We start from the raw sequence: 26,463 nt of genomic DNA on the forward strand, positions 1-26,463 counted from the left end.
GTTGCCAAATACTACCCTTCAATTGCAGCAAAACTGTAATTAAAGCTTAATGTTTCCCATGATCCACAGTGGACTTTTCTTTCCTATGCATAAAGTCCCTTGTGTTCTGTTCAGGCAAAATTGGCCCTTAAACTAGGATATCTTCGTAGTTCCATGAAGTACATATTTAAGTACAAAAAAATAAATACAGTGCTGCTTTTCTAACCCTGATTTTTCTCTCTTGAAAATATTATAAATCAGATAGTTTGAATTTTTTATGAAAAAGAAATGGACAAATGAAAAGCACTTTCTGAAACTGGAACAAATTCTGAATACTAAAATATTCAAAGACACCCCCTCCAAAGAATTCAGCCGCCCCCAGTATTCCTGGTTTGGTGAGCTGTGTGGTGCTGCCTTTGGCTGTGTTGTGTGTATTTCCACTTACTGTTGGAAAATAAACCCCAAGTAATACCAGGAGTCATAAATGAGAACATATGAATGAATAAATAAAACACAAGGTTTTAACAAATTGTTAGCAAGCGTGCCAGTATTTGCTGAATACGGAAACAGAAAGAATCCGGTTTTGACAAACCTTTATATTTTTGGATACTGTGAGTACAAAACTTATTTCCAACCAGTTTAATGTGGTTTTAGTTTTGTTTTTGTTAATCAAGCAAAAGCAATGTCACCTTCACTTTTGCTAAAACTCATATATTGAATAATATAGGCCCCAGTACTGACCCCTGAGGCACTGCACTAGATCCAGGCCTCCAACTGGACTCTGCCCCATTGACCACGACTCTCTGGCTTCTTCCCTTCAGCCAGTTCCCAGTCCACCTCACTACCCGATCATCCAGACCGCACTCCCTCAGTTTAGCTGTAAGGATGCTGTGGGAGACTGTAACAAATGCCTTACTCAAGTCAAGGTAGATCACATCCACTGCTCTGCCATCATCCATCCATCTTGTTAGTCCTCATAAAAGTCAATGAGGTTGGTCAAGCACGACTTCCCCTTGGTGAAGCCATGTTGACTGCCCCTAATGACCCTCTTATCCCTGATATGCCTTGAGATGGCACCAAGGAGAAGTCGTTCCATCAGTTTCCCAGGGATGGAGGTGAGGCTGACCGGTCCAGAGTTACCCCGGTCCTCCTTCTTGCCCTTTTTGAAGACTGGAGTGACATTTGCTTTCCTCCAGTCCTCAGGCACCTCTCCCGTTTCCCAAGACTTGGCAAAGATGATGGAGAGCGGTCCAGCAATGACCTCAGCCAGCTCCCTCAGCACCCAAGGGTGCATCCCATCCGGACCCATGGATTGAGGCCATATTGTTTAGCGTCTTGCAGGGTTAAGTCCTAGATACTTATGGCAGCTCTGCACAAGCAAGGGAATCCCTGCACAGGGGGAATTCCCTGCTGGATGGCTTAGCAGTTGTATGGAGACGGTACCGGAGCTGAGAATCTGGTCATCAGAGCATTCTGCTTCACAAACCGATTTAAAGAAAGTGATGTCTTGATTGGACCCTGCACAGGAAGGCATCATAAATGCTGAAGTAGCATTCAGATGTTCGATGTGTCAAATAACTGAACAATAGTTACGTTTTTCCTGATTTTCTGTTGTAACTTAAAAGTATTTTATACCAGTTACTTGACAAATCAGTTTTTGTGTGTAATTGCACCTGTAGATTTGCATCAGTTCAATTGCTAAACCTGTTAAACCTCAAAAATAAAAATGTGGAGTGTTTTAACGTTTACTCATCCAAAGCCCATGCTCAACAACCACAGTTTCTCTGAATATCGTTAACTCCTTGTGTAATCAACACAAAGAAACCCGAGCTTGAAAGCTTTCATGATTACACTATTAAATCTTAAGATTTCCTACTCCCTTGCTTGATATAATAATCAACAAGCGAAGCAATACATCACTTTTGCAAGCACCCCAATTAATTTTGAACATAAATCTCAACACATTTTCACACTATCTCATTAATTACTTGTTCAGTAAAAGAGCTGATCTTTTGTCACACGTTTAAGTTCATATAAAAAGAAAATATTAAAGGTAGGAATCAAGTTCATTTTCCCATTTTCTGTAAAACTGTATTTCCTTCTATCTCCTCTTTGACACACAGTATAAAACCCATATTTGTTCTCACTTAATACACACACACACACTTCCCCCAAAAATCAAATGTGAAAAACCAGCTCTGGAATAAACTATTATATCAAGAGTGCCAGATCTAGTTATTTTAGAAATTAGGAAGAACAGTTTTATATTAGAGCATGAATTTTTGTAGCTAAGGGCTATACACTTAGAAAATATAGTTCTCATATGTACATTCAAAAATAGACATCTGTTCATAGCACCGTTCATTACAGCAAATGGAAGGCTCTACTGCAAAATACTATTAAAACTTCTAAGAAATAAGTTATATATGATTTCCTATGTGAAAAAGCAGTGAGTAGCATTTGTTAGCAATTTTTAGAAGCTGGTATTCCTAGTACAAAGTTGCCACATTTAAATTGATTTATATGTTGCAAAGCTTAATCCATCTGTTTCAGTAGGCAATTAGAATAATTAAGCGTGAATTATTTTAGTCAACAAAAGTTACTGGAGCAACATAAGATTATTTTTCCTATTGAACTTGAATAAGCAGCTGAAGACTTCTCACTTGCTCACTTGGCTCGTCACCAGAAACAGACTATTACAATGAGTTTTAAGTACCACCACAAGGCTCAGAGCTGATGAATAATAAAGAAATGTGCATGTTCTTCTTTGTCACCAAGTGTTACCAAATCCCTCCTGATACCTATACAGGGAGGAACGATTTTCTATGACCTCACTTGTGCATACCAAGTGTAAATGATTTTAACGTGGAATGAAAATTAAATTTCAGCCAATATTGATCCCTAATTGCCATGTGGGACCCTCAGGCTGTCTCAGAGGGTGTCTCCGCAGAGGTCTGTGGAGTCCAACAGCATTGGGTAAGGTGAACGCACCCGGGAGCCCAGCCTCCATTCATGCGTTTGTGCTCCCAGGATTCTGCCTGCAAAACTGCTGGGCTTCCACACACCCTTCACTTGCTGCTTGATGATAGTAGAGCAGAATGTCAGCTGGTTTCAGTTACCTTGGACTGCAGAAATGAAAAAATAAATATTAAAAAGCCACTAAAACTTAAATTCTCCATGAGGATTTCCTTCCGGATCTGTATCCTGCATAGAGGTTTGTCTGCAGATTTACGTGTTGTACAGCTCAGCTTCACAGCCTTTTTCAGGAGTGGGCTCTAGTTTAATGATTTAGAAAAATCGGATTCTGTTCCTGTGAGGTCTGTTCAGAGAGAGCTGCATGTTGTGCTTCTGACACAATTGACAAGTGACCGACATCTGATGAACAAGTGCAGTGGTCATCAGGTGATACGTTATATGGAGATGTTCAGGCCTTATTCATGGGACATATTTTTCCTGCTATCCTTTATAGTTAAAATATGAAAGTACCCATGAAAGTGCTCAGACTTTCTCCATGCCTAATTTGAGATTTGTGGATGGAAAGTGTTTCCCATGGCATCTTTTAGAACTATGTTATCTGTGTTGTCCTTTATAATGTTCCTGTGTGTCAGTGTCCTGGTTTTGTTAAAAACAAGACCGGTTCTCTTTTAGTGATTTTTCTTTCAGCCAAGTTCTTCTAGGTGGCTGTACTGTTCTGAGTTCTAGCCTGCATATTTTTCCTAGGATGCTGAACTGGGTGCTGGTAAGAGACCAACGGAATGCTGAAGAAGCTGCCTTCTGTATTACTGAACACTTTGTGTATCCTGGACATTTAATATATCTTTGTGGTAACACAGTGTAGTGGTCAAAATGAAGACCTTTTCTTGTACGTGAAATACTTTAATGGCCATCAGCACAGCTAGATTATATTACATTACTATTACTTGTGGTGTACTCATATGCAACTTTCTAAGTGTTCCTCTGCAAACTTCAATTATTTGTACTGAATTCAGGTTGTTTTTTCTTTTTTTTTCTCTTTCCTTAGGTTAGTGTTCCAGATGACCATAATGCTACTTCAGGCAGAAGTGTAAATAAGCAGGTATTTGAAGGTTTAACAACAGGACTTCTGAGGATAACTGCTGTGATTTTCAGATGTCTAATCGCCAGCTTCCCGGATGGAAACAACCACTCCACTGCACTCAAGATGTTACAGGAAGTGAAAAGTAAATCCTCGCAAATGGAAGTTTTCAGCAGCAGAGTCCAAGACCTAATCAGGTTAAAAAAAAAAAATCAAACTTATCTAAACCTTCTTTATTAGAAAAAAAGAAAATGGCAGTGGATTAAGAAAGAAACAAACAGCTTTAACAACTTAGTAAGAGTAGTTAAGGTGTGTAGTCAAGACAGCTATTGAAATGCTATGTTCTCAGATGAAAATGTTCTTCAAAAAATTGCAGACACAAAAATACAGAAAACCAAGTGTCTTTTAATTTTGGACTTGTGTTTTTGTGTCCTTTCCATCAGTTTCATCTCCTAGTTACCTAGGACTCAGCTTCCCTATTTTCATTATTTCCTCCCAGTTCTCTATGCCAACACTGTCTGCCCATTGCCCCTGTGGTCCTGCATATCATACGTGCATTCCTATAAGTTTGCCATAAAAATATATCCTTTCTATTATAAAGATTACCTAATAATCTCTATAATTTGATTTCAACTTTTATAATGTAGCTGTATTTTAGTAGCAGTTTTCTTACGATATTTCTTGGGCAAAATTTCAATCTAAATAACTCAGTTGTAACAGTCAAGTAAAAGAGAATACATAGTTTTGCTCATTTTTACTTGAAACGTAGTTCTTTCATAAAAACACTTGAACCTGAAAATATGAATGTATATGTTGATTGATACATATATCGATACATATAAAACTAATATGTATTGAACAACATATTAGCCTTGCTAAAAGTGTATAGTTTCACTAGTAAATTATATAAATAGTCATCAATACATCTTCAGCCCGCTGAAGAAATGAAATTCTGGTTATATGCTGCTGAAAATGTGCCACAGTGAGAATCTTCAGACTTTTCAAGTCTGGTATGATGATGAATACCAAAAAGACAGCTGAAGGAGGAAAGCAAAGCAAATAGTTGTCATAGATACCATTGACCTCTAAAACTTTATTGTTCTCCTGTAACCCGCCTTCTCCCCAAACAGGTTTTGAAAGAGTGTGAAATTTCAGGCTGTTGTATTCTCCCCAGTTATGAATGGGAGGGTGGGAGGTCTGCTTATTGATATTTGTGCTGAGCAGACACCTGACACTGACCAGGCCAAGCACAGGCATACCCTTCAGATAAGAAGATACACGAGAATCCAACTAGGTCCCTCACCTGAGGCACTTTAGGGGATCTGGTTATAAATGGAGAATGAAAAGCACGATGACAAGGTAATAGTGCAATTAGGAAAAAAAAGAGAAGAGGGCATTTTAAACTAGTCAAAAACAGACAAATTCTATTATTAATGAGAATCTTTCACCTCCAGGTCATTGTATCATATGTCCTTGGGGAGTTGATTAAATGAGAGTTTTAAGAAGATGAGACAAGAAAGAGGGAAGTTGAAAGTTGTTTTTTTTCTATTTGGGGCTACTGGACCTGATGCATAAACAATTCTCTGCACACTCTCTGGGTATCCAAAGGGTATCCAAATCATTTGAACTGTGCTGCCGTGGGTGAAAAGCCTGGGAGATGGAGGCAGTAGATTAGAGAGCTTTGACGTTCTGCTTGTCTGGAGGCTCAATTCTTCATGGAGGGGAGTGCTTCATGCGTCTTCTCCTTGTCTCCGGATGCCATTAACGAACAGTTCGAGCAGACTGAAAACTCTCATCCATTTCTTCTCTGCCAGGATAGCAGCTGCTTTGCATCCAGGTGTGAGTGTAAAGGAAGGTGGACAATGAACAAACATGTTTTGCAGGTGTCAGGCAGACTGTAGAGATGTTCTTAGGGAGAAAGGAAGAGAATATTGTGCCTTTTTCTGAGTCATCATCTAGCAGTATCAGCTCTATTTTATTCAGTTCTTCCTCTCCCTCCTATTTCTCAGAGAGATTTCTAGCACTCAGCATTTCTCTGTGACTGTGATATATCTAACACCCAGCTCTGTTCCTGGAATTATTCTGCTAATGAGAGTTTGCTTATCACCTGTATGATCAGGTGGATTCCTTAGATCAAAATCAGCAAGAAACCTAATGCTGGTAACCTTTCATGTTGCAAAACAGAACAGACAAACCCGAGCAACGAGTGTGCAATTAATAACCTTTGTGCATCTTTAAGTGTTTTTACCTGCTATACTTCAGGAGCTTTAGAAATCTTCCATAGTGCAGTTAGACTTCTTGCTTTATAGCCAGTGTATTTTTATTCTTAATCACTTTAATTGCTTCCAAAAGCTTTGTGCCATAAGGGTAAACTTTGGCAGAAGGTCTAGCTTCTAGCCCTGAAGAGAGATTAGTCTTGGAGCAACAGCATTGTCTGAAAAGTTGACAGGTTTTCTTCCCTGATCTTAAAAATCCTTGTTCTTTCAACGTCAGACTGTAAGACATGTGAGGGAGTAGTTATTTTTAATAAATACTTGTACAGCTTCTGTGACAAGCATTATTTAATCAGTATTATTTATTTGCTAGAATCAATATTATTTAATAATGTTACATACTTAGTCAATTCAGAGTGGTCTTGACATTATGGAAGAATACAGCCACTGATGTTCCCATCTGAAGGAGCCTACACTGTAAGGGGCAGACTCTAGCAAATAGACTTGACAAGCAAGTAGACAGAACAGCTGAGGGAGTGGAGTAATATTAATAACAGGATGGCTTACTGTAAACTACCAGTGTAAAAACAGTGAATCAGTTGGTGGTGTGTGGTAGCAATGTCCCCATGTCTGTTAAGTCAGATGAAGGCACAGGACATAACAGCAGTTCTTCTAACAAGAAGTTTCTCCACTTGGTAAGACCAGAGGAAAATATGAAGAAAATTAGAGGGGAAAGTGAAGAAGGGGGTAGTTGCAGTGGGATATTTGTCTCCATAAAGGAAGCTGATCTTACATAATTCAGCAGAATGAACAGTTGAGACTGAGTAAAGTCTGAGAAGCTGAATGTTTGTGGTAGGAAAAGGAAAGTACGTGAAGCTAGGTAATATCAGCAAAGTGACAGTTGAAGTGGGGTTGATAATGCTCCAAGTATGAGAGAAGCATGAGAGAACCTGATGTGGACAGACAGATCTTGGTACAAGGACAAACAGCAAATTTTTTGGCATAGGTTTCTAAGCTATTTGGAAATTCAGAGGAGAAACTTCAGCAGTAGTGACCTGATGATCAGCAATGATGATCTGATCTACTCTGACAATAAAAAGGAGGAGTTTCCAGTTAAAATAAAAAAAAAAGTCACAGTCACTAGCATGGTTTTCTCTGCGTTGAGTTTTGGTCGAGCTCTTGAGGACACTTTCTGATCCTGTTCCTTCCCTACTAATGGTAGAAGGTTGTCACCTGCATGTTCTGTTAGTCTCTTAATTGTTGCATATATTTTAGAAAAGAAAAAGAAAATAACAAACCAAAATAAAAACAACAAAACAAAACACCAACCTACAATAGCTGGACAGTAGTTAAAATGTATGTATTGCAATAAAACGTTATCTGGGTAACATCATTGTCTTCTTGAATTAGTGTGTCCTACAAAGTTTATCTCTTCATGCTAAAAAGAAATTGTGCTGTTGCAGAGCTATCAGGATTATTATAAATCATTGAACTATGGCAAAATTCCATTGTCCTTCTAGGACTATGGTAAAATAAACATTTATACTCATCGTTCTTGTGCAGTATAATACAAATTCTCTTACCGCAGACAGATCTCTTAACAAAGACTACTGATAGTTACAGAGAGCCAGATCTGAAGTTATTGTAATTTGAATTGTTTTATTGAACCCTTTCAGAAAGAGTACCTGGGCAATCACAACCTGCATTTTGTGTGGTTTGATAGTAGAGGAGTGGAAATTAACTTCCTTTTCAACGTTACCAAAACTGACATGGGACTATTTTTTAATACAGTTTTTCCTTTGTTTCTAGTTATGTGGTGAACATAGGACTGATAGACAAGCTGTGTTGCTGTTTCGTCTCTGTTCAAGGCCCTGTGGATGAGAATCCCAAAATAGCAACTTTTCTACAAAATGCCACAGCAGTGTTGCATGGAATGTGTCGGCTGTGTTTTGCCGTCAATGGCAGGTAGGTGCACTTGGTCGGTCTTCTCTAACCTGTTCCTGAGGCAGCAGCCACTATAACTCTGTGCCAACGCTGTGTTCATGGAAGCAAAAGTTCTGAGCAGGCTGTTAAAAAGAACTGTTCTTAGTCACACAGTAATAACCAGTAAAGAGGCAGTGCAGGACATTCACTCTGCTCACCCTTTCATCATTGAACTGTAATTAGTTACCTGCACTGAGTCTTGATTCTTGTAAGTCATTTATCAGAATTACAAACTTTATCTCCTTTACTCATCATTACAGAGAGGGTTTTATCACTGCTAATTTTTAGTGTCCAGTCCTGAGGACTCCAAGAGGCATTTTATTATCAGCTAAATTCAACTCTTAATTGATTTGTCTCTAGAGCAGCTGAATTCAGTTCCTATTCTTTGTTATGCCACTGTTAGTAAGGGAATGATATTTTCTATAAAGAAAAGTATTACTACATTTGTCAAGGAAATTTCTAATGCAAAATGTTTGTTATCGTAACCTAGTCAGGATTGTGGGGAGTCAGCACAAGGGATGTGTCTGCCAGCAAATCCAGACTTGTATTCTGTACAGCACAGGACAGCCTGACGCTGTGAGAGACAAAATTTCAGAGCTTTGGGGTGCACGTATGAGAAACTACCACCATCACACTGTCAAACGTTTCAGGAAAAGACCAGGTTGACAGAACTTCACAGTGATTCCTGAAGGGTAAAATGATGCTAGGGTTGAAAAACTAGACTTGACAAGAACATAAAATAAGAAACAAAGCTGTAGGTAAGAGCTGTTGCTGCTAACCTAGGGACAGAGGCACATGGAAAAAGAACTGCAAGAAATATGAGCCCAAACGGACCATCCCAACTTACTGAAATTTCCCTTTCTGAAAGCTGCCAACTTGGCATTTTACATTCCAGGAGAGTACTGCCAAAAGTCAAATGCATACAAAAAAAAAATCACCCTTCTCTTAGTAGAATAATAGTTCTAGCTATAAGACTGAGTAATACAATATTTGCACTTTCTAAAGCAGGCACATGCTCCACCCAAATAGTAGAGATCTTTGCACCCCAAAATAATACAGCACTATGCAAATACTTCCTTGAAGAACATCTGTCTTTTGTAGCAGAAGAATGATTTTGGTGGGTTGAGCGTTTTTCTTCGCAGTTACACCAAGAAGTGTCTGATCTTACTACCTGCATATAACAGCAACGCTTTGAAATTTATCCAAAGGTACTGATTGTTCTCAATTTCCAGGTTGAATTGTTCATTCGAGCATGAAAAGAAATGAGAGAAATGAACTTGGAGATTTCAAAACTGTTGTCTTTCACTTCTAGATCAAAAGCTTTGGTGTAACTGATTAGAAGGGCAGTTTTAAAGTAAATCTTTCATTACCTGAGCCTTCTCTCATTTAAAAAGTGAATGCAAAGTGTAATTCTGTCATGTTACAGAAGTCCTTAGTACTCAGGGTGATTTAAATGGAAAACAGTATTGCCCAGCACAGATTAAGGTGGCAGAAACAGAGCTCAAATTTATTGAATTCTTAAACATGTCACAATACAGTAATACATGTTGTGTGATACATGACCTGCAGCACAAAAGGCAGCCTCTCTTTGTGAGAAATACAGATGCCTCTTTCATTCGTGGTAGATAGCAGCAGGAGGCAATGCAGCCTGTCCTGTCAGAACCCAGCATTTCTCATTCTCCAACTCCATTGATACGTGCTTGAGCACCAAACATGCCATATTATACTCCTCTGTACGTCAGAGTAAGTAACCCCTCTGATCATAAAACTTCTGGAGTTGGTACTGAGAGGAAAAGAATTCTGCTAAGTACTACCAGTGCCTGACACTGTAGCATCAGAAGGACGTTTTGCCAAAATAATATCAGTCTTTCACCATTTTTGCAAGAGCAATTCTGAATTGTTCTTTCTATGTATCCTCCTGTATAGAATGTTTCCAGGTTGGGAACTTCTCTGTGCTCCTCAATGTTGATCATGGCGGGCAAAAAAATGATGAGCTAGAAAGGGCCAAGTACGGTGTGATCCTCCTCCTTTGCTTTCAGACACCACCAGACTGCTCTGAACTTCACTGCAGCTGTGAGCTGTGATATCCCCAGAGGGCCAGAAGTTCAACACTCCATCTCAGGCTTTGAACAATTAGGAGATCCTGTCCTGTGGGTACAAAGTTTGTTAGGCCATTGCTGGAGTTCTGGTGTAGGACAAGCTGTCAATCCAGACATTCCTGTCTTCCTCACAGGAACATTTCTTAAAATTCCCAAATTTAGTGGAATGTTTCTCAACCAAGCTCTGAATTGATACTCAGTGTTTATTTGGACAGTAACTTCATGGAAAACAATTTTATAGGCAGGGAAGAGATCTCAGTTAACTGCCTTCCTGCACATACCTGTACATCAGGCAAAATGTCACAACAATAATGATTATGAGAGAATAGCCTCAAATTGTATCACGTAAGTATGTCAGCATTAAGTATTAAATGAGGTCTATGGTCTATATAATGCAGATTATAAAATTTTAAGACAAAACTAAGATACTTTTTTCATTCTTGCGGTAGACTTAGAAAAAAAATTCCAGAATCTTGAGTGTAGGCACAAAGGAAAGTCTTGCTAATGTAGAAACATAAATTGGAGGATTTGCAATTTTAAAGTAATAAAAAGATATTGAAATAAGGAATCCATTCTGAACATATGTTATATCTTATTATGAGAGAGGGATTTTCTTTTCATTAATGGTCTAAGTCTTTAAAAAGATTTAACTTTGATATTGATCTTCTCAAATGATAGTTTGTGGTGCTGGCTGATAAATGCTGGATTGATTCTTTTAATTGAAGTTTTGCTGTGGGTGTAATAGCACATTTTCCAAACACTGTGCAATAAGTGTAAAATAGAATTTGTTGAAAATATTAGTGACTTGTAAACCCATGTGAACCTTGTTTTGTTAAGTTTTATGCTCTTATCTGTTATAAAGTGAGAATCAGTGTGACTTGAGACCTATTTTTCTTCTGCTATGTTGCATCCATTACTAACAATAGAGGTGAGAGCTCCTTTCTCTCTGGCTTTAAAAAAAAATGTATGCTTCACTATTTTTTTGCTCACCATTAAGAGTAACAGTAGCCAGAATTGAAAACAGAGATATTTTTATTGACCCGAAATAAAGGAAAATATTAAATAGACTTTATACAGAATAACAGTGTTTATATAGCCTTATAAATTTTTCTTGCAGTTTGTATCCAGTTCAGATGTCCAGCAGCAATGTTCAGGACGCAGCCTTGCTTTCCAGAGTTTATTGTTGTAACTATGAGAGACAAAAGGCCTATTTTGGGCCTTGAGTTCTGAAGACACCTATGGAGCATGCTTGGCTTGTAAACACCAGACAGAGAACAATGAGCAGGCATGGAAGGCAAGGAGCGTTAGTAAAAATATGGCCATACTGCCCCAGTTCACCCGTCCCAAGCAGGAGTGAAGACCAAGTAAGACAATATGTGACAAGTCCTTCATCAGCTTAGCAAGGATCTTGCTTACGTTCCTGCCTTTACCGTACTGCCCAGCATTCATCAGGCCTATATCCCTTTTTCCCTATAAGTCTCCAGAACTAAGATTTCTGTCCAAGAAGTTTAGTTGTTACTGCATGGAGGACTATTGTTAATGTTTTATTTTGCTTTTGCCCATCAGTATGAATGAAGAAATTCATATTAAGCACAAGAGTTAATGCAAACAGCAGGAGGAAGCTGTCGGCAGGAGTGCAGGGCAAGGGTTAATCACTGAGAAGGAATGTTCTCCTGGGCAAGGTAGAGTGGACTAGCAATAACGCAGACACAAGGAGGAAAGGGAGTTGTGTATTAGGAGAATATTACAAATAATAGGCCCTCAAATCATGTAGCTTCTTGGGACATCAGCTTTTTCAAACTTTTGCTGTTTCCCTGATGCAAGAAATGTCTGCAAGCTCCCTCATTAATCTAGGAAAACAGAACGTCATAGCAGTACAGTAGCTAAATTGTTACTGTTATACGTTATCTCGAAACAGTAGTGGAATACATATAAATCTGTGTCAACAGCTAATGAAGTTGTGGAATACAAACTGCAGTGGCAGAGAGCTGCAGATATATAGGGCCTGGTCCCGGAAAATAGTGACTTGTCATGTCACAGATACGTGAGGAAGTAGGCTGGTCTGTTTTCAGTTTTATTACGGTAATTAAGATAATGTCTGTTTTGGCTGCTGGCTGGTGAATCAGATGCGAGTCTGTCTGAACACTGGTTGTGCTTCTAACCACTTCCAACAGACAGCAGGTCTAGCAAGTGCTGCAAACTGACTACAACTTGTTCTTGAAATTACTAAAGGTTTTGAATCATCGCTTTTACACAGTACTGTGATTCCTGGCTTGACACTGTGAATTATAACAAGGTCTGACAGGTGCTAAATACTTCTTTAGTCTTCTTTTATTATTATTTTGCCTCTTTATTTTGACATCTCTTTCTAAATAAAATAATTTAGAAGCAAAAAGTGCAGATGATAGTTTTAAAATCTTAATAATGATAATAAAGAAGACTGTATTCTAAGCCTTTTGAAAACTCATGTTTCCATTTGGCTCCATGTTTTTAATCAGGAGTATATATTTCAAGTACACAAACATTATAATGTATACCCTTAGAGAGGCTTGTCTGCTTGTTAGCTTAGTCAGTTTTTAAAACAATATATTCTCAGATATAAACAGTTTGCTTATATTGAAGCTTGGAGAAATTGTAGTTTTATACTTGTTCTGCAGAGTATGCTGCTTCTCATCAAGTTGTATTGAATTCCTGTTTTTAATAAATAGTGGTGTATTTTAAGCAATGAAGTACCACTGTTTAGTATCTTTCCTATGATGGATATATCCACGTTTTTTAAGTTCTTAAACCATTTTTGTAAGTCATAAAGCCCGTACCAATTCCTGAGACTCCTTGATGGCAGAAGCTGAAAATCATAATGGCAGCCAGTAATGAAAATTCCCTGCATTTCATTCAACTTTTCTTTTTAAGATCCTGCAGGTTGTTTGACCGTAATATAAATATTTGCCTGTTTTTCTGTGTTAAATATAGAGACCTGCTACAGTTTGAAGGCCTATCTGTTTGCCCAGCTATATAAGCCAGTGTAAAAAATCCTGTAAGTCTTGCTTCCGTTCAGTGATGGATTGAAGGGGGTTTGTCCGTACTGACTGTTTCACTTTGGCAGCTGTTGCAGGCACAGAGAGTGAGCTCTCAAATTGGAGAATTAGACGGAGGCGCATCCGTAGGAATCTCTTCTCTTAACTTTAGTTCCTTAAAACCTAAGTTTCTTTTATGACATTGTCATCTTATGATTTCAGGGTTTTTATGGGTTTTTACTTCAGCCTGTGTCCTGACAATTAGCACTGAATTTTCACTGGCCTTACCTCTGGGGTGGACTAAAAATCCGCTAAATGTATGAAATCCACTGTTGCACAGTCTTGACCACAATCACTCAAAGCAGCATACGCAAACGTTCATGCTTTCTTTTCCGACATTTCATATACATTTTTTGTTCTGCTTTAAAGCCCACAGCTAGTATGAATAACATCTTTTACCTTTTTATTGTAAACATTTAGGCTTAAAGTTATTATAACTGACAGTTAAAACCAACAGGAGCCACTGGCCTGATCACATAAACATTAACTGTAATATAGACAACATCAAAAATAAATGTTTCTAACCTCCTTCAATCCACCAAACCTAGCAGACAGATTGTTTTATTTATTGTGTTTTTAATAACAACTTTGTCCTGTGGTATAACTTTGAAATTCCTGGTCTTTTCTGTGAAAAAAAGTAACGCTTACATTTTGAATTATTTTACAATTGCCTTTTTTATGTATATTTTGATTCATTCACTGCTCAGAGCAGCACAAAATGGTAAAAGGATTTCATCCAGCACTGTAAGCTTTTTCATATGGAATTCTTTAAAAATAATGATGGAGTGAGAGTTGAAAGCAAGCTAGCTTTAACCTTTGGTAAAGTTAGTCAGTCTTCTCATGGCATATAGACACCAAAAAATTCTGTGAGGTATCATGTACAGTAATTAATTTGGGGTTATCATTTGACTGGGGGTGGTTTTTTCTGTTTTGCACTGTTGAAAAAGCTAAGATTGAAACCAAGAAATACTAGTTGGCAGAGGAGCTGAGCTCTCATGTGATACTATGGAAATAAACATTTGAGTTACTTGAGTGTAGCTAAGTGACGGTTAGCACATTTTGGCTACTGCGTGCTGCAAAATAAATAATTGGGCATCACAAGCTGGTTTAAAGTGAGGAATACTAAGGAATCCACAGCCACGCAAAGCCAAGAGCAGACGTGGTGTTCCGGAGCCGTTAGCTTGCCCGCTCCGTGCGGCCGCCCGGGCTGGTCACGCTTGCGGCAGGGCCAGCGCCAGCGCCCCGGAGCTGCGCGGCAGGAATCTGCGCTGGCACGGCCAGGTGAGGGCTCAGGAAGCGGCTCTGCTGACTCCATTCAAACACACTCACTTAAAAGACCACAGAGCTTCAAAATTAAGATTTTGGGCACGGATTCCAGGCAGAGGAAAAGGAAAGTAATGCCATAAATTGTTGTGCAGCATAGCTCCACCCAAAACAGAGCTCTAGTATTTTTTTGTACTTTAAAAATTCTTTGTGGAGTAAATGCTAGGGTCGTTATGAGTGTTACAAAGCAGCAGCTGAACGTTTGTAGGTCATCTTTTGCAGTAGGTAAGTGGCATCAAATAATAATTTTAATCATCTTTTAAATTTACTTCAGCTTGTCTTTCAAATGCTATTACAAATATTTTGAGGGAATCCCACACCGATGGCCTTCTGAAGTGCTGCTGCAGCTGGTTTTAGGGCACAGTTTCTCTGAGGAGTGTAAGGAGTTCAGTTGGCTATCGGAGTATGAAACAAACACCCCGTTTTTGAACCTGTACAATAAGCTCAGACATGTTCACCTCCAGCTGACTCGCTGTGAGTGGCTGACCACTGACTGGCAGAGCTGTTGTGGGGGTGACGGGTGGTAATGGGGTCACTGGTGTAGCAATACAGGCACTGGAAAACAGGCGAAGTCGCTCAGCAGCCTCGCTGAATAAAGCAGCCAGATGTTGCTCATGTTTTCAGTGCCCTCTCATGCTGCCTTACAGAGAATTGTATTAACAAGAAGATGCATAGATACTGGCCTTGAAGTTTGCTGTAACTGCAAAGATGGTGTTTCACATGACTGTTGCTTTTTCTTCTCTTTAAATATTGAAGCTATATTTGAAGTTTGCCAAGTACCAGGGTGTTCTTTGGGATGTGGAGAATCCACGTTGGTTTTCCTGCTTTGCCTGTTTCTCTCTCTTTCTCTTTGGTCCAAGAAAGCAATGGTGTGCTGTTACAAATAGAAATTCTCATTGAGAGATGACATGTGAGTTAGTGCTTTCTTACCTGTTTTTTTTGCTTCACTAGAAAAAGTGAGAATGACAGAATAAGATGATAGTTGCCAAAACCTGGTAGTCACTGAATTTGTGGTTTAGTTGCTCCATTGAAGACAAGTGTCTATGTCAGAAAAAGGAGCATTGGTTGACCTGCCTTGGATCTGTGCTGGAAACTTCCTTGGGCAGCGCACTGTGTGTACCGGAGTGCTGCAAGGGCTTCTGATGCAGACACTGAAAAGGTCATCCGGAGCTGTGCTAGTCAAGGAAAAGCTCCTTACTGATTGTGGTCAACAGGAATATTCTGAGCCCTCCGAGTGTCCAGTTGTTTCTGTGTTCAGCTGAGGTCTTCGAAGTTACAGCTTATTTTAGAAAGTGGTTCTTGTTTCCACTCTTTTCCCATTTCCTCTGCTTTTAGTTGTTATGAAAAGGAAAGAGACCCTCATCTAATTTGTCCTTTTATAACATTTTCTCATATCGCCTGTCATATTTTCCTTCAATTTAAAAAAAATAATATACAGACTCAGTCTTTGTGGTCTCTTTTGATATTGACACATTTCTTTTTTCTTTATTCCTTTTTTTTTTTTAACATGGAAACATAGGTGAAGTAAAGACCAGATTTTGATGTACCATATTTTCAGTGTTACTGTTCACTGTATGTTAATATTTTAGCATTTCCTTTGATTGCCAATGTAGACTAATCGTATTTCCATAATTAAGTTCAAGTGATTTACATGATGGATTCGAATTAGAATTCAGAGTATATAAAACTTGTTGAATTATTTTCTGTGCTTTATTTTTTATTTGCCTGCCTTCTACACATTGTTTAACTTCCGGAGTAGTGTCAATCTCTGTCTTCCTCAGTAGCGACTGTCCCACATCATCTTCTGGGTGATTAATAATGTGAAAAAACAGAAACAGTACAAATTGCGGAGGAATTATGAGAGTTTGAATGTGAGAAGGGAAAGGGCATCCTGACTTGTTTGCCTCTCTATCCTGATAGCCTAGATAGCCAAAAACCGTCTCCATTATTCTGCATGCATACCCAAAAGATACCAAAGAAACGTAGTTGCCGTTTGCACAAGTTTTGCTGGTTTGTCTCGAACATTTCATACTTATTTGTGCTTTGCTGCTGTTTGGTCTCCCATAATAACATCTGACTGAAATAAGCAGTGTGTTTTGTTAACTGCTCGACCACTTCATTCTGAAATTCCTGCAGAACTATTTGATTAAGATCATCTGGTCCTAGTAACTTATTTTGCTACTTAGGTAGGCAGTTTGTTCCCGTGCCTGCAGCCCATCAGCGAGGCACTGAGAGGCTCCGGGGAGTTCTCCCACCTCTGCTGGCTGCTGCGGCAAGAAGGAAAGGTGGGTGTAGGCTGCTGACCGGGACAGAGCTCGCGTGGAGCCCCTGAGGCATCCCCAGGCTTCCAGCTTTAAAACTGTTGAATTTCTGCATGGTCTCGCGCTGGTATCACGCACCCGGTTTGGGAGCAAAGACACCAGCATGTGCAGAGAGATATTTAAAGATACAGCTGCAATTAAAGAGAGACGAGACGGTGCCCTGATTATTGAAAGTATTTTCTGGAAATGTTGTGGTTTCTTGACACATTAGACATCAGGTTTTTTCATTTTTAGCAGTTTATTGTTTTTCTGACATTTGGCTTATCAGAAGTACTGCATCCTGGGCAAGTGTTCTCACCGAGTGCTGCTCTCCTCCTCAGACGGTTTAATGTTTTTTTGACAGATCTTGGAACATATTTGATAATACACGTCAGGACCCCACAGGACTAACAGCAGTTCTTCAGTCTACGGATCTGGTTGGAGTCTTGCATATGCTGTACTGTGTTCTTTTCCACGGGACAATTTCAGATCCAAACACAGCCAGTCCCAAAGACAGCTACGCCACAAACACAATCCAGGTTGCCATTCAGAGTTTACGTTTCTTCAACAGTTTTGCTGTTCTCGACCTGCCTGCCTTTCAGGTAAAAGATGTTTTAAAACTTTTGCTTAGCGTGAAAATGTTAATTGCTGCCTATACTTTCAGACTGAGATTTCTTTTTAAGATCTTAGTTGTTGAAGGAACTTTCACAATTAAATGTTGAGGGTGTTTTCATGCTTAAGATTGCTAATTATTGTTATTTCCACTGTATAGCTATGCAGCCTATTTCCTAACAGCTATGGCAAATGAATTTAAGCAAAAAGTGGGAATTCGGACTGTGCTAAATGCTGAATCCCATCCATTACTTCTTCTATTTAAAACCCCTCACTTTTAGCATAGTACTTTTAATATTTAATAAGCCCCCAAAATGTAAAAAAGTCTTGGTCAAAAGCATGAAATAAGTGTTTTTCTGATGTGAAAGGACTTGCTTATATTATTACCACAATTCACATTTTTCAGTGTTTTCAGTGGCCACTTACATTAAGATTGTGCAACTGAAACTGAAAATCAATTCATATCCATTTTTTTAATCCAAGTAAATTATATTGTCTAAAAATTGGAAGTTTAACTTTTCATAATTTTTTTCTTGAAAAAAATCTCAAAAAAATCACATTTTGAGGCTTCAGAAGATAAGTCTTTTCTTATGTTCTTTTGTGAACAGATATCTAGTATAAATGACTAATTTTGACATACAAAGAAAATACAAATACTAGTGTGTTTCTCAGATAAATAGGCAAAGCTGTTGTGTTGTTAATATAACACACCTGTCAAAAAGCATTGCGTTGCAAAACACGTTTAGCAGCATCAGTCTTACACAATTCATAAGTTTCTGTTTCATTTAATATGTAATTTGTATATAAGTCGTACCACACACTCCAGCTGAAATGCATTAAACTCAGAGCTTTGCATGAGCAAGAAATTTAGTATACGGTATAAGTCTCCTTCAGTTCATATTTCTTGACTTTGATTTTTACTACATTTAGTATCTCTGATAATAACAACAAGCAATTTGCACATGGCAACATGCATCTCTATAGATGCAGTTGCAGGATCCAGTCCAGTCATGGTGCTGTGGGGTTTTTTTTATGAAGCACAGAAACTCCGATATTTATTGGAGTTTCATGTAAAACACTCTTACACGCACCCATTAGCTCCCTTTTCTGTCTGTAAATCAAGGTGTATTCAAATAGTTCTCTCCTACAGCTTAGCTCTCGGTTCCAGATTGTCTGTTTATTTGTTGCAGTGGATATTACAGGTGTACAACAGGGAGTAAGACTTGAATTGGGGCAGTTACATCTCGTAGGAGGACTGTGACAAATAGCACCGGCTGAAGGGCCGTTCTACTGGTACCTCAAGAAACAACTATTAGTTTTTAAAGCATAAGTTTCCACACACGCTGTCTGCATTTATCCCTCTACCAACTACCATTATATGAGAGTTTTTATAGCAAGCCATCAGTATTAATTCCCAGATCCTGTGATCTGCATTAGTTTGTTCTACATAAAACGCTGCAAGATAGTAATTGTTGCATAAAGAGTGGTAGAAACTAACCAGTGTGAATTCCTTCTTCAGTTCATCCATGCAAGGCTCCACTCAGGAAGTATCCGCTTCGCTGCTGTACTGAATTGTGGGCGTAATATCGTTTGTGATGGACAGACACGCTCGTGTAGTCTCAGCAGCTATCCCTTTCCATGTATTAATGGGATTTGTTTCTGTAATGTTAAAAAATCAGCGTGCACCTGAGGCACTTTGCTGTCCATTCTGCTAGCAGACAGCAGAGGGAAAAAGCGTAGTTTATGTACTGTCTGATTACTATCTCTAAGGAGTAGTTCTATCATGTAATAGTAGGACTATAGGATAGGTTTTTTTGATTAACAGAAGAGGTCTGGTATTCTGGAGTTTGTATTAGCACAGATGGCTCATGGGTATATATTTCATTTAATTTGACAGTCTAAACAATTGAAAGATGGTAGTGAGAAACAACGCAGGATCCTGAGCTGATATTAATTCTGGTGAAAAGGGAAGCATAGTTTCCTTGAAAAATTAGTTTAACTTTTATACACAAACTCAGGTGCCCTTTGACCTGTTGTTATCAGGGAAGGTTAAACCCAGAGTGCCAGGTCACAGCATGCGTGGACAGCACTAATTAAATAAGGGCGGACCTAAGGACACGGCATTTACATGATGTAAAGCAGGAAATGGTGGCTGTATTGTGCATTAAAGTTTGAAAATATACTAACGCTTGAGGTTCAGCATGGCAAGTATCCACAGCTGAGTCGCTTTTAATTGTCAAGGATTCTGCTTTTGCTGGGCAGATTTGGAGTATGCTAAAACTAAACTACGTTACAGACTGAGACGTATGGATTTGTACTTAACACAGGCTACAAGGTATAAAATCAAGAAAACTCAAATGAAAGAGATTTTCTCACAGGTCTGCATTGCTGTTTTCTTAGAGTTAGTAGACTGAGTAGACTGTCATGCTCATTCCTTGTGCTTTAGTTTTCCCCTTTGACCTTGTGTCGCTCTGTCTGTTTGACATGTTTATTAAATAGAGGCTGTAGGCTGCACAGATAAAATCTAATTCTGAATCTCCACATTACAGCAATTTGCCTACTTTTAAAAAGCATCCCAAGAAGCTTTGCAGCTGAGTCTTCTCTACTTTTGGATGTTTCTAACTTTTTTTTAATGTTTGAAAAGCCATTATTTGTTATTAATCTTTGTGTTCCATTCGGAGCTTGAGTTATTAATGAGAAATGCATTTTGCTCTTCTGCAGAAATGAAGATGGTTTGGTTTCTTTTGCATATTACTAAGAAATATTATTAGCATTAAGTTTTCCTGGAACATGCAATGTATGTCAAATGAAACGGTCAACCTAATGCTACACTGAATGTCAACTAAGCAGAATCCATTTTTTCCTGTGTCCTTCTGAAATTCAGATGTATTCTTATTTTTGTGGCTTTTAATGTTATAGTCCAGTTGTAAACTGTAAGTTACGGAAAGAAAAGAGCTGATTCTGTCCTCCTCCAAAGTCATTGCAACAAAGAATATAGTCTATACTTCGCAAAAAAAAAAAAAGGATGCAGTCGATGTATGTGTAATTCACACATTTTCAATACAATACAATACACTACAATATACTGCTGGACTGTAATTTCTGTTTCTTGGCCTTTTTTTTCAGTCTATTGTGGGTGCTGAAGGACTGTCCCTTGCATTCCGGCATATTATCAGCTCTCTGCTGTCTTACTGTTCCCAGCATACCTGTGAAGGATTACTACATGAAGTCATTATCTGTGTGGGCTATTTTACTGTAAACAACACAGATAATCAGGTAAGGCAAATGGAAAAGGGGATCAGAAGTTATCAAGGGCATATTTAGTCATGGATCCCTCAAGGAAACTAATCCCCTCAACATTGTTTTTGAAGCATTTGGGATTCCTGTGAGCACAAAATATATGCGTTTGCAAAAGAGAAGCTGAAGTTGCATCTTCACTCAAAAACATTTCATTTTATGTGGCCATAAGCAAACTCCATATTCTTATGCAGTCAGAGATGCTGACATTGCATTAATTTTAACCAGCCTTACTGGCTGCCAAGATATTCTTAGCAACTGACATTTTTAATTCCAAGTTAATTTTGTGTCAGGTTGGTCAGATGGCTGTGGTACCCAGGTAAGCCCTCGTAAAGCCAAGTAAGCTAGTCTGCCGTGGAGATGTGCTCGGATTCCAATGTAGCCATATCCCTGGTAGCCAGGGCCATCTCTTAAGTTTAAGCCATTCTTGTCCTTGAATCTTTTTAGTAGTAAACCAAATACTCTGTCAAACAAACAGTGGAAATTCCCCTTTAGCTTCCTTGCTCGTTGTCCACTTTTGTCAGTGGCCTTTGTGACTTTTCATACTCGCTTATAAAATAACACAGACACAGAACTTCAAAAATATTTCAAGTATTTTGGTCTTAAAAATCTCCGACTTTGCTCAGCTTGTATGCAGCATCTCAGGGTGTATTGGGCAGGGTAGAAATTGGCACCAGCTCTTTATTTTTCAGTGTGTGAACCTGACCCTGGATTCATAGAAGCGGTGTTACGGTACCTACATCTGTGGTGTGATTCAGTTGAATGGTGTGTTTTGTGAAGTTACTCATCTTGTTCTCTCTCCATACTTGTAACACCTGGTTCCTGGTTTTGTTCAACTTCTGGGGTGGGAGTTCAGGATGAGGAGCTTAGTGCCCTCAGTTAAGCTGACGAGCAGAAGAAAGAAGTGTTACAACTTGTCAGCAAAGGTTTAGAGAAAGGCTGTCCGATAACATTCTTAAAATCGGAACATCACAATATCTTAAAGCTGACAATGCTGTCCGAAGTATTATATCATTATATAGCGGAGTTATATATTGTTGTTTCTGTGGCTTTGGCCGCAGCCAGAGGGAGGACCCTTCAGCCTTCCTACCTTGTGCAACCAAATCCCACTCAGGATCTGGATCTGACTGCGGGCAACACTTTTTAATGTGGTTGTTTTGAAAATCCTTGTGACATTGCTGCCATTTTCTTATTCCCACTGCGACACACCGGTCGTGCTGGCATCCAGAAGTGCCAGCAAACGATGTTGTCTTTTCTCTGCCGTCCAAAAATTTCCTTTTCTGGCACACAAGTATAAACAGATGTGATTCATTGCGTGGAGGACTTACAGCTATAAGCGTGCCAGGAATAGCACAGAAGAGGGATTTCCCACCAGCGATGTCAGCGCGGTCTGTGTAGCGCCTGTTGGTGCTTACGCCCTGGGGTGAAGGTCCGACCCCGGCCAGCAGCCCCCGACCCCGGCACAGCTGCTGGGGTGCTGCCGGCGGGTGGGCAGGACACCAAGGACATGCCCGGGGTCCATCTGTGGGCGGGCAGGACACCAAGGACATGCCCGGGGTCCGTCTATGGGTGGGCAGGACACCAAGGACATGCCCGGGGTCCATCTGTGGGCGGGCAGGACACCAAGGACATGCCCGGGGTCCGTCTATGGGTGGGCAGGACACCAAGAACGTGCCCGGGGTCCGTCTATGGGTGGGCAGGACACCAAGGACGTGCCTGGGGTCCATCTGTGGGTGGGCAGGACACGAAGGACGTGCCCGGGGTCCGTCTATGGGTGGGCAGGACACCAAGGACGTGCCTGGGGTCCGTCTGCGGGCGTCCTCCCCAGCCAGGGTTCTGGCAGGGACTTGCAGTCTTCAGCTCGTGCACTTGGGGTCAGGGTCATGTGCCATCATTAATCTGCCCCTGGCCTGAGTTAATTTTCAGGATGCAAAGGGAGCTTCTGCAGCTCTGAGAGACAAGGTTAGGTCTTTGGTTTAAAAAAACACGGTATGTTAGTACTTCTCACACACTAAAGCTGGTCTTTTACGGTGTTTTGCTTTGGTGGTACTATCTCAAGAGATGGCATGATGTGCTTAACTTCTGATGTGATTTCTGATATTCCTAATTAATAAGTTTTTAACTGAGGAAGTGACATTTTGGTTTGGTTTCTTTTGTTTAAAAAAACATTCTTAAGAACTTGTGGCGTTCCTTACTGGGGTACTTGCAAAATGCAGGGAAGGTTTTTTTAGTAAAAGGAAGTATTTTTCGTTTTACTACTAGGCAAAGCAGTACAAGTTGCTTACAGTCCTTATTTTCAGGTGCTGTTAGTGTTGTGACTTCCAATAAGAATACGATGCCTTCATGAAAAGGGAAGTGCTTTCAGTTCACTCAGTTATGGTTTAATTTTTTATTGTATTATGAGCTTCCAATTTTTTCTTTCGTTGTGATTCATCTGCTGAGTCCTACTAAAAATAAAAAATTGCTCTCGCAATGAAAGCTTTCAAACAGTAGGCTTGGACTCCTGGAAAGAACAGCATCATAAAAATAGATACATTAGACTTGAGCTATGAAAACAAAATTTCCATAGAGCCTGATTGCTCTTTTTATTTAGTAGTTCAACAAACTTTAAAGGAGTCAATAGCTGTTGTATTTCAAAGCAAATTCACATTATTCTTGCAGTCAAATGGGCATTTGTTTTGAAATGTCTGTAGTTTAAATAACTCTTTTCCTCTCTAAATTTGTGTTTCTTATTACAAAACTTTCTATGTTTTCATTCCTTTCAACTCTTGGAAAAAAAAAAAAAGCAGATATTTGTTTGGAGTTTTTGGTGTGCCTTTTGTAATTCCTCTGTCTGCACACATCAGCAGATAAATATCCAAAACAGCATACTGGAATCAAGAAAAAAAGGCTCTAATTATTAAAAAAATTTGCAGTTTCCAGTCTGGAGAATAGATAGCTTTCTAAAAAGGAAATTTTACAGCCCATCAACCTCAACATTGACCTTCTGTAGTAGTACTGTGATTTAAGTAAGTGAATTATTTCCAGTAGGCAGTCAAAATAATAAAAGGGCAATATCCTAAATATTTCGCGTTCATAGGAGAAATCTTCCAAGAGCATCATATGCCTATCATTTAATATGATATAGGTTTGCCTGGTTTTATTACAGCATCTGTAAAACTCTTTACATGTAGTTGAGTGGCAAATGAAAAAGGAGAGTTCCTTTGTCTCCTATAGCTTTGAGATTCCTGCTTCAGCGCAGCTCCCGGGATCCCCAAATCAGCGGAGGGGCTCCCAGTTAGCGTCTGCCTTTTGGTCCAGGCCCAGGCCATTCTGTCGAGGAGCGATGAGGACAATGGATTCCTGAGGAACGCATTCCTCAGTGTTTTGATAGCGCTTGCTCTGTTTATTTTAAAAAGACTGTGATTTTGCTGACTTTGCCCGCATATAATATATTAGTAATATTCCTTTCCTTTTTCTGTATTTTGTTTTAACATTCATAAAGCTTTTTCAGGGCAGCTGCTGTCACTGAAGAAATAAATCACTTATGAAACTGAAAATTTCAAAAAGCAAAGAGTGTTTCTTTAATATTTTAAATGCTTTAACGTCATTAGTCAAGCCTAAACTGCGCTGTCTGTTTTGTATCGGCACGTGAACCTTTGTTTACTACAGAGTCAGACAGCCAGCGTTGCTCGAGACGGGATTCTGTAATCGCGCCGCAGCGGAGCTCGGCTTTATTAGGCATCTGCTTTGCATGAAGTATGGTCAAGGAAACGGATTATCTTTTTTTGGCCACCGTTTAATCTACTAACATACAAAAACAGGTCCCATGATACTAAGGATAGACATGTAAAACGAAACTGCAATAAAAATAATGTCCAATCTTTCAATAAACCCACCATACTATATCGGACTATGAGATTACAGTTTCTAATTAAAATGTTCTTGTTAATTAAAAATATTCTTCTATTTCATTACATTTTTATTCCCCTTCATTGTTTGATTTAATTATTATAATGAATATAATTAGCATATTATGTCAGCTCGCTTCATTTGCATTTTATATTGGATAATTGAATGTGGTCCCGTAATTAAATTAACATGAATGACGGATGATTTGGCTTCTTTCACATTGCTGTATGGGGAATAAAAGTCTTTCTATATTCATTGCAGTTAGTGAATATTTTTCATATGAAAAGTCATCACAAATCAGGTCCTCAGACTCAGGATCTTGCCTGACAGGCTCTAAAAGAACTCGCGTTGTTCATTTGTATTGTTATACATTTATTTAAATAAAACCAGCTTTTGTTCTTTCAGTCTTTAACACACACTGTATTTAGAGTGCTTTGGAAGAATCTCACTAACTTTTGGGATTTGTAGGATACGGAACTATGTCCTTCTAAATTATTGAACTAAAACATATTGCTAGATTGCAGAACAAAATCTCTGTGAAAGAGCTAGGGAAAAGAGTATGCAGCTTTTAAAAATGTGATTATAGAATTAAGCTTTGTAGATAGAAGTAAAAACTTCTCATAGAATAATCGATGCAATTGGAAAAAATTGGATACAGAAACTCTGTATCCCGAAGAAGGAATTCATCCCCGAACGCTTGTGTTCCAGTTCCTGAGTCTGACCGGCTTATTTCTCTGTCACTCCAAACCTTTTATCCCTAGACACTCATGTCCAGAAGAACACTACATTAGTCTTACTGTAAGCTTACAAATATGAAGTGGTAATATCTAATAATCAATATGTTGAAAATAGAAGAATTAGATTTAATAGTGTCATTCACTTATTATAAGTGTATCCTTGCTATATAGATGAGAAAAAATTATCACAAAACATAATTCAGGCATACCAGCTAGTGCCAGTTACAGGAATAAGGAACAGTAAGATCAGAATATTTTGGGAGAGGAATTTCTCCTGTTTTACAAACATATAATGTCACACAGCTGTATCACAGGTATAAATCTTATGTTCAAAGAAATTAAAATACTATATGGTAGGCACAGTTCTGAAAGGATCGTGACATTTTTGACTCATTCCCAGCCCAGAGCCCTGAGAGAGGCTTCATCCGGAGGTGGTCTTTTCTCTTGTTTTCTTAAATGATTGACTTATCGTTCTATTTTCTTACTTTTAAGCTTTTTTCATGTGGCAAGTCTTACTTCTGTCATAAAATAGCAGTATGCTTTAGCACGCAGTAAGTGTATATCACATATGTATGTATGTGTATGACATATATCCTACCTATGGTTACAAGTACTGCTGAGTTGTAAGGGACACGTACAAAGTGACTGTAGATTAAAACTTTCCTTCTCTAGGGAAATTATTCTGTGCTTTTGCCAGTGTTAGTGCGTATTGAGTTTCAGTATGTGGCTGATTTCCTCTAGTGTTACCGTGAAGAGAGAAAAATACTTTTAAAATGGAAAAATCGTGAAAATCAGAAGTTGACAGGAGAACTTGGAGGAACAGTTATAAAAATATCATATAGAGTTTCCATAAGGGTTGTTTACTAGAGGCCATCGTTAAGCTTTCATTATTTATGTTGCT

General features: G+C 39.0%; 1 protein-coding gene across 4 annotated transcripts in view; it reads left to right on the forward strand.

Annotated features, from left to right (window-relative positions):
- Positions 1-26,463, forward strand: part of SCAPER (S-phase cyclin A associated protein in the ER) — a 146,936-nt gene that overhangs the window by 105,192 nt on the left and 15,281 nt on the right. For all 4 annotated transcript variants that reach the window (XM_082060839.1, XM_082060838.1, XM_082060840.1 and 1 more), the window contains 4 exons: positions 4,001-4,230; positions 8,056-8,211; positions 17,390-17,627; positions 20,764-20,913. In XM_082060839.1, the coding sequence (XP_081916965.1) occupies positions 4,001-4,230; positions 8,056-8,211; positions 17,390-17,627; positions 20,764-20,913 (774 nt within the window). The remainder of the gene's footprint in view (positions 1-4,000; positions 4,231-8,055; positions 8,212-17,389; positions 17,628-20,763; positions 20,914-26,463) is intronic.

The sequence above is a fragment of the Streptopelia decaocto genome (genome assembly GCF_964273445.1).
Source record: "Streptopelia decaocto genome assembly, chromosome: 9".
NCBI lineage: Eukaryota > Metazoa > Chordata > Aves > Columbiformes > Columbidae > Streptopelia > Streptopelia decaocto.